This window comes from Teleopsis dalmanni, unplaced genomic scaffold, assembly GCF_002237135.1.
Source record: "Teleopsis dalmanni isolate 2A unplaced genomic scaffold, ASM223713v2 unscaffolded_contig_1443, whole genome shotgun sequence".
NCBI classification, from domain to species: Eukaryota; Metazoa; Arthropoda; class Insecta; order Diptera; family Diopsidae; genus Teleopsis; species Teleopsis dalmanni.
Window position 1 is genome coordinate 27 of NW_024032825.1, and position 9,168 is coordinate 9,194.

A 9,168-nucleotide genomic window follows, 5' to 3' on the forward strand; every position below is an offset into this window, starting at 1 on the left:
AATTTCTCACAAGAACTTTGGAAGTGCTATTGATGCCTGAAGAAACTTTAATAGTTTTTAAAGTTTTGTTACTTTAAATAAAACAAAACGGGATCTATTATTTCACTATTTCTGTTTTATTAAAAAAAAATTCACTAATTTTAATTGCCACTTGCGCACTTCAACCAACCGAAGCGACTTTGTTCGCGAGTAAAAGCAGAAGAAAAAATCAAAGAGCAAAAGTGCATTGCACAATTGTATTTCAAAAAAGGTGAGGCAAGCGTTGTCATGTAGTTCTTTTAAGATGAGTTTTTATCGGTTGAAGTGCGCTAGTGGTGAATAGAGATTAGTATTTAGCATTAGTTCAAAATATGCAAATAAATCAAAATAAATAAATATGAATAGAGTGAATGAATAGAGATTAGTATTTAACATTAGTTCAAAATATACAAATAAATCAAAATAAATAAATTGGTAAATGTCTTAATACCGGCCACGTTGAAGCACCATAAGGTGTTCTAGTTGGAAGCAACCCCAATTTGTGAATTGGCCTTCTTATGACTTCATTTTTCGTTCTAACGTCTGCCACTCGCACCTTGCCGTCGATCCCGACTACCGTATCTTGGACCCTGCCGATGAACCATCGGTGAGGGGGAAGATTGTCTTCGTGGACAACGACGAGACGGCCAACTGCTACGTTCGGCTGATCCAAGATCCATTTGGTTTTTGTTTGCAAGTTGAGGATATAGGACCAGGCCCGCCAGAATCGCGGATAGATGTTTCGCGGACTGGCGGCGGCTTTCCACAATCCTCCGAAATGTGGTGCGCGAGGAGGTATGAAGGCAACCTCGATTCCCTCTTGTGCAGCATATGATACCAGCTCGTCTTTCTGTATTTTGAACATTTGTTGCAGCTCTTTCACCTCTCGGCAGGCTCCCACGAAATTCATGGCGTTGTCGCAATAAATTCGCTCTGGCAGTCCTCTCCGTCCCACGAACCTTTTAAGACAAAGAATAAAACAATTAGAAGTTAAATCAGAGACTTGCTCAAAATGTACAGCTTTAGACGTGAAGCAAACGAAAAGTACAATATATGTTATGTTTTGACTGGTGGTCGACCACGTATTTTTAATGTTGTATACATGGGACCACAAAAATCAACACCTGAAATTAAAAAAAGACGCGTTGCTGTGATTCGATCAATTGGCAAATATCCCATTATTTGAGTCAGAAGTTTTGGTTTATAGCGAAAGCAATGTATGCAAATTCTTACAGTTTTACTGCAAGCTGCTTTCGCGTTAACAAATCAGACCTTTTGCCGCAAAACGCGTTGGGACCGGCATGACAATTGTTTAAGTGTAGATGCCTTAAGTAGATATTAATAAAATGGCAATTTTTTGGCATGAGAAGTGGAATCTTGGAATCATAGCTAATTGGGGTATTGAGCAACCGGCCTCCCACGCGTAGCAGTGTTACTTTATTGGGGCCACAATTTGTATCGTGCAGGAATGAAGTAAGTTTCTGCATGCTTGGTTTTAACAGCTTTTTCTTTATCAGTGTATATATCTCGGCTTGAAATGCATCTTTCTGAACCTGTTCTATGACCTTTAAGAAAGCGCTATTTAATTCTTTGACACTTGGGATTAGTGATATCTCTTCTTGACATTTCCTAGCACGGTTTATGAATCGGAATAAGCAACAATTCGCATGAGCTTCATGTATGATGACTGAGCAGCGACCAGTTTCAAAATTGCGTTTGAGGGTTCTTCCGATACGATAACCACAGCTATTGTTTCTAGAGATTCTTGCTCCAAAGTCAGTATTGGCGCTATTTTAATTGGCCACTTGGCAACATCTTGTGACAGGTATTCAGGGCCAGTTTGCCAAATTGAACTGACTAGTTCAGTAACGTTACATCCTCTGGATACTATGTCAGCTGAATTGTGCTGTGACTGCACTTGTCGCCACGTTATATTAGTTGACCATTCTTGTATCTCTGAAACCCTGTTCGCCACGAATGTTAAAAGTGTGGACGGATGCGTTTTGATCCAATGTAGTGTGATTGATGAATCGGTCCAAAAAGTTACCTCGTCGATGTTGTGATGGAAAATTAAACGGATTTTATTCCACAATTTGGCAAGCAAATGTGCAGCGCATAACTCTAACCGAGGTAAAGATTTTATTTTCAGTGGAGCAACTTTTGATTTAGCAGTAAGCAACTCACACTTGAAAGCATTTGACATCTCATGCATTTGAATTTGGCATTTAACATTAAAATGCAAATTAACATAACAAGGAATTGAAATTAAATTTAGTTGTTTCAAATCATTCTTAAAAGCCTGCCAAGCAGTGTCAAGACGCATGGGTATGGATTTGTCCCAGTCGAGTTTTTGTAACCACAATTCTTGCAATAAAATCTTGGCTTTCACAACATTTGGGCACAATAAGCCAAGGGGGTCGAATAGACGAGCTGATATCGATACGATATTTCTTTTTTTGCACGCTAATTTAGGTAAGTGTCGTCCAACTGGAACCTAAATACATCCTTTGTGGTATGCCACTGTATGCCTAGTGCTTTCGTTGCATCAATATTGGTTATATTCTATGATTTTTACAGCTGTTTATTGTCCTGATAGGTGGAGTGATTTGAGAACCATTTAGCTAACTGGAACCCAGCTGTGGCCAGAATTTGTGACTTACCTTCGAATTATTTCGAGTTCATTAAATGAATCTACACATGTCAGCAAGTCATCAACATAGAAATCGATTCGAACAACATTAGAACCAATTGGAAGCGTTGATTTATTAAGATCACTTAGATGGCGTAAACATCGAGTTGCTAAAAATGGTGCAGACGATTTTCCGTATGTTACAGTGTTCAATTGGTAAGTCTTCAATTCTTCGTTTGGATTTTCCCTCCACAGAATGAGTTGAAAGTCGCGATCTGCCTCGTCAATCAAAACTTAATGGTACATTTTAGTAATGTCAGCAGTTAAAGCATATTTATGCACACGAAAACGGAGTAACGTTGTGTATAATTCTTCTGGTATCGTCGGACCCACCAGTAATATATCGTTTAATGACAGTTGAGTTGATGTTCTCGAAGAAGCATCGAAGACTACACAATGTTTTGTTGATGTACTTTGTGGTCTTAATACGCACTGATGTGGTATGAAGTAGTGGGGAGATACAGAGAAGTTACGAGTTGATAAAGTCATTTGACCTAGATTTACATATTCTTTCATAAAGTCCATATATAAATCATGCAGAGCAACATCTTTATACAGTCTGCGCTCTAGCTACAAGAAACGACGCTTAGCTGTCTCAAATGACAGCCCAAGGTTGCCGGAATCAGACTTGAAAGGAAGTGAAACTTTGAATCGCCCTGATGGTAAGCGTTGCACTAATGACAAGAATTTATCCTCGCAGAGTTTGTGCTCAGGTGTGAGCGTGGCGGTTTTTGCACTATTGGGAAATTCTTCAAGTTCCCAAAATTTTTGCAACAATGAACTGACTACAGTGTCATCATCTTGTGAAACAGTTAAGGCATTAGCATGGGATTCAATATTCCTATTGCTTTGATATTTTTCAGACACAGTCCAGCCGAGTAATGTTTTCTGCAGCGTGGACTTTATTTTATTTGACTGATTGAAGTTCGAAAAACGTTTCAGCACCAAGAAGATATTGTTCACAATACCCAAAAATCGGTTGAGAATTCATAAGAATTGACTCGCGATCTCACAGTAGCATGTAACTTATGCTTTACTGTGGTATTTATCTTACCAATTCCAATTAAATTAAGGCATCCATCTTCCTTTCTTAACTGCAACGGTTGTGCAAGTTCCTCGCCCATGAAATTTTTTTGAGAACCGTAGTTAAGTAAGGCTCTGGCTGTTCGGTACTTTCCAGACTTACTCTTTACAGTAACTAGTGCTGTCGCTAAAATTACCTGGTCGCAATTAGTAGCACTATGATTTACAAATGCGCGATCGGAATCAGAACTTACAGTTGCGTGATGATTGGAGTGTATTTGTGCAGTAGTGTGTGATGTTGTCCAGCACACACTCAGCAGCGTGATGATTTACATTCTGAAACAGAATGCCCTTTTTTTAAACAGTTTATGCATGCTGGAATTGCCTTGACTGCGTCGAACCGTTGTGACACAGGCAATTCACCAAATGCTGTACACTTCGTTATCATGTGGCTATTAGACATACAATATAAGCATTTGGCATCATTGGATTGATTCAGCTTGTTGCAGACAAAAGAGGACTTAAAGTTGCGTTTGTCCCGTTTAACACTGTGTTTTTGTTCACACTCTGGCACTGATTTTTTGTACTTTGCAGAAGAGGTCTAGTCCGCTGATAGATGTTGGAACCTTTTATTAAGCGCTGCTTCACAGTCACTCCATAATAGCAAAGAGTTGTAAACCAGCTGTTCTTCCCATTTTGATTTTGTGACTAAATCTATCTTTTGCATGACTAAATGAATAAGAATTGCATTAGTGATATTCTTATCATCTCCTATTGAAAGAAGGGAATCATAGATAGCAGACACAGTTTCGATTGTAGTGCGTAAAAATGCAGCAGACGGTTTATGAATTACTGAGAGATCGAAAAGCTTACTAATGTTGTCGGAAAAAATGAGACAATTGTTGTCGTACACGTTCCTTAGACTGGCTAACGCTTTTGGATAATTCCTCTCAGTGACTTGGAAGGCCTTCACAGTACCAAGAGCTTCCTCTGACAAGCATGACAGTAAATGGTTGAATTTTTCAATGTCCGTAAGAGTTTCATTACTATGAACAAGGCTTTCAAACAAACTAATGAAATTTTTATAATCGCAGTATTTGCCACTAAACTTTGGTAATGGCATGCTTGGCAACTTCGATTTTGGTCGACCACAGTGATGCGAGATTGCAGGGGCGCTAACAATGCGATGTTTTTTCAACTTTTGTAAAAACAGGGATTTTGTTCAAACACAGATATCTTCTAAAACCGCCTTATAATCGTCAGTAAGATCCAGGTCAAATATTTTGTTCTGGTACTGCATCGCTTTGTCAATGTATGAGTCAAGTATTTCCAATCTACACTCTAGCTCACTAGGACTTTTTGCAACATCACCTTTTAGTAAATTTGCCTTTAATCGTAAAATGTCAGCAACTACTGCTTCTCGATTATGGATCAAGGTATCTACCCCCTTTGGAGATTGCAAAGACTGTGATCGCTTTTTAGTAGGCATTGCAAGAAATTAATAATCGCAAAAGAGGAAGGAATTTTGTACTGAGTAAATCGACGTGCTTCACGTTTAGCTGTATTGTGTTTAAGAAGTCGATGTTGATATGATGTAATTAATGTATATTTTATTTGTCGTTAATATAATGCAATATAATGTGAATGATATATATTTTATTTGTTGTTAATATAATTCAATATAATGTAAATAATGTATATTTTATTTTTTATTAATATAATGCAATACACTTGACATCAATTTACTTTTTTGTAAAAAAAAAGAGAGAGTGGAGATGGTAGTGCTGTTAGAAGGCTATAATGAAGAAAAATTTTTAAGCAGTCCATTGATTGGAGAATTTGAATGAGCAGCGATGTTGGTGAAACAGCAAACTGATGAAATTGTAACGGTACCAGTGCCGTTTATTTAAATAATAAACGTGGTCCGTAAAGCACCGTTGCAGCTTTGGGGCACTTGTGGTGGTGAAGCAGCGAACAAGTGAAACTAGGTAGCGGTACCAGTACCGTTTATTGAATAAGAAGGTAAACGTGGTCCGTGATGCACAGTTGGTCCGTGGTGATGAAGCAGCAAACCGGTGAAATTAGGTTGTGGTACCAGTACCGTATGTTGAATGAGAAGATAAACATGGTCCGCGATTGTAATATCTTCTTATTATTTTATTTAGATATTATTAAAACAAGTATTTATTATTATCATTCAATTTTTGGCGCGCAAGGTGATCACTCCGCAACTTCTTTTAATTGTTTTGTTTTTTAATCGGAAAAAAGCTAATTTTAAATTTCAATGTATGAACAATCGAGCTAAGATTATAAATAAAACAAAATTATTAAAAACGGTGCCCGATATTAAACGCTAAATTTCAGTTTTTTGTAATTTAAAAATTTCTTTCTAACAAAATTAATTTCTTACTTTTGCAAAATAAACAAAAACAAAAATTGAGTTTGCTCATAACAGCTGATAGAGACAGCATATGAAAGTTAACGAAAGTTTAAAATTGTAAATGTGGTGTTGCCACAGTATAAGTTTTAGGTGTTTTTAAAAAAATAAATTTTATTAATTATATATATTAAATTTTTTAATAATTAAATGAACAAACTGCTAATATATTGAAAACTATTATATGAGCGAAAAAGTTATACGACGGCATTCTCAAATTAGTGAAAATGGTCTAAATGGCTATATAATGCTAAGTACAGAGGACGTTAAAATAAATGAACAATCCACAACCAAACCTTTACATAAAGAAATTACTGAAGGAAATATATCAAAAATAGCTAGTGAAATTGCCATAGCTAATAAAATAAAATTAATTAATAATCCAATGAGCTTCTCATCAAAAAACGCAAACAACACCAATTCCAGCCAAAAAAAAATGTGGAAATACACTGGTGACGAAGAAAGCGACACTTAATCGGTAAGTAGCGTCAAAAGCACGCCAATAAACACTTCCATTTATACAAAAAGATTTGGTGAAACAACGCAACCAGAATGGCAACGGGTAAACTCGTCAAAAAGAAGTCGTTCAAGTCCCCAAGGAGCTCGACAAAGTTCAAATTTCAAACAAAAGAAGCTGGATACCTATTGGTTGTCAACTGAACCCAAAAAAAACTCTAACCGATATTCCGTGCTAGATGAAGACTCTCATTCATCAGAAAAGTCCATTGAGCAAAATGAAAAAATTACAATCTCGAAGCCTCCCCCAATATTTGTTGCAGGAGTCGGTAATATACAACCATTAAGGCAGCTTCTGAACGAAATAGCCCCTAATGAATATAACTTTAAAATACTTGCCAACAATGAGGTTAAAATACAGCCTAGTAGCCCAGAAAAATACTCTGCAATCACTAAGGCTCTTGAAGCCAAAAAAACTGAGTTCCATACCTATAAACTCAAACAAGACAGAAGTTTTAACGTAGATTGAGAGGCATGCATCCTTCTATGCCAGTCGGTGAAATCGAAGAGGCGATAAATAGCTTAGGCTTTAAGGTGGCCAATATAAGTAATATACGTCAACGAACAACCAAAAATGCACTTCCGTTATTTTTTATTGGTTTGAAACCATCAGATACAAACAAGAATATTTTCAATTGTAACAGCCTAATGCATACAAAAATCACTTTTGAAGCTCCAAGAAAAAAACGCGAAATTCCCCAATGCTCTCGTTGTCAGCGTTATAGTCATACAAAGCATTACTGTAAACGAACGCCCCGTTGTGTAAAATGCCCTGGTAATCACTTGACATCAGAGTGTAATCGTAATGTAGTCGACAATGAAGTAAAATGTGTATTATGCAACGTAAATCACCCCGCTAATTACAAGGGCTGTGAAGTATACAGGCAGCTTCAACAAAAAGCGTTTCCACCGCTCCGAAGAAAAGAAACCACTAGTCCACCAACGCGCACAGAGTTCGTTCAAGCTGGTCGAACATACTCTAATGTCGTAAGCAACGGCCAAACCATCACTAGTGAACCACAAACAAGATCAGAAAACAACGATATGTCAGAGCGGAAAGTAATGCTTAAAACACTAATGCAACAAATGAGTACTATGCTAAATATTTTAACAGCGTTCGTCGCTAATACATCAAAATAATGAGTGCGTTTAAAATTGCTTTCTGGAATGCTAATGGGCTAGCTCAACATAGCAGCGAACTACAGACTTTCCTCACTGACAAAAATATTGATATTATGTTAATATCAGAAACCCACTTCAACCAAAGAAGCCATCTCAGATTTCCGAAGTATTCTATATACGATGCCAACCACCCATCTGGAAATGCTCGCGGAGGAGCTGCGATAATCGTGAAAAGCGATATTGATCACTCTGTGCACAACAAATACGAAAAACCATTTCTTCAGTCAATATCATTAACAGTTAAAAACAATAAAGGTCCAATATGTATAGCCTCTATCTATTGCCCACCAAACCAAAAAATTAAAAGTCATCAGTTTGAGGAATTTTTCCACACGCTTGGTCAAACATTTATAGCTGCTGGGGACTTCAATGCAAAGCATACTCACTGGGGCTCCAGACTAATTACACCTAGAGGACGCGAATTGTTTAAGACTATGCAGGCCAACGATTTGCTTCACGCATCAACTGGTGAACCAATTTACTGGCCAACAGACCACAATAAAGTTCCAGACGTGATCGATTTTTGCATATTTAAAGGCATTTCAAGCTCACTATTATCGATTCATTCCAGTTTAGATCTTTCCTCAGACCACTCTCCCCTTATTATGGAGTTGAACTCTAAAATTTTTGTAAAGAACAAAGAGCCTCGATTATACAACAAAAGAACAGACTGGAGTATTTTCAGAAGCATCATAAATGAAAATTTAACAACCAACATCCCACTCAAAACCGGTACCGATATCGAATCTGCGGTCGAGCAATTTAATACAACCGTACAGAATGCCGCGTGGAACTCAACTATGCATTTTAATGAATACAAAGAAGAACACATAGACAGAGGCATAACAGCTACTTCAGAAACGTAAATTGCGACGAATTTGGCAAATAACAAAAAATCGTGAAGACAAAAGATGTTTGAATGAAGCGATAAAAAAACTTAAAGAAACCCTAAGGGAGAACAAAAACAAAAACATTGAAACATACCTATCTGCATTGTCTCCCAGTGAAGCAACCGACTATTCATTATGGCGGGCCACTCGTAAGCTGAATAGATCAACGCCACACATTCCACCACTCAAAATGTATAATGGACAGTGGGCTAGATCCAGAATCGACAAGGCTCAAATTTTCGCAGAGCATCTTCAAGGTGTATTTCAACCATACCCGTGCATAAGTTATGAAGACGACACTGAAATTGAGTCTTTCCTGCAAACACCACATCAAATGGACTTCCCGGTTCCTAAAACCACAATACAAGAAATTAAATGGACAATTAAGACTAAAATTAAAACCAAAAAGGCTC

The 9,168-nt window shown here is 37.4% G+C and overlaps 1 protein-coding gene across 1 annotated transcript; it reads right to left on the minus strand.

Annotated features, from left to right (window-relative positions):
• Positions 1–1,657: 1,657 nt before the first annotated feature.
• LOC119664123 lies at positions 1,658–2,341 on the minus strand. Its single transcript, XM_038073676.1, has one exon. The coding sequence runs from the start codon at positions 2,339–2,341 to the stop codon at positions 1,658–1,660; it is 684 nt and encodes a 227-aa protein (XP_037929604.1).
• Between the last annotated feature and the right edge of the window lie 6,827 nt (positions 2,342–9,168).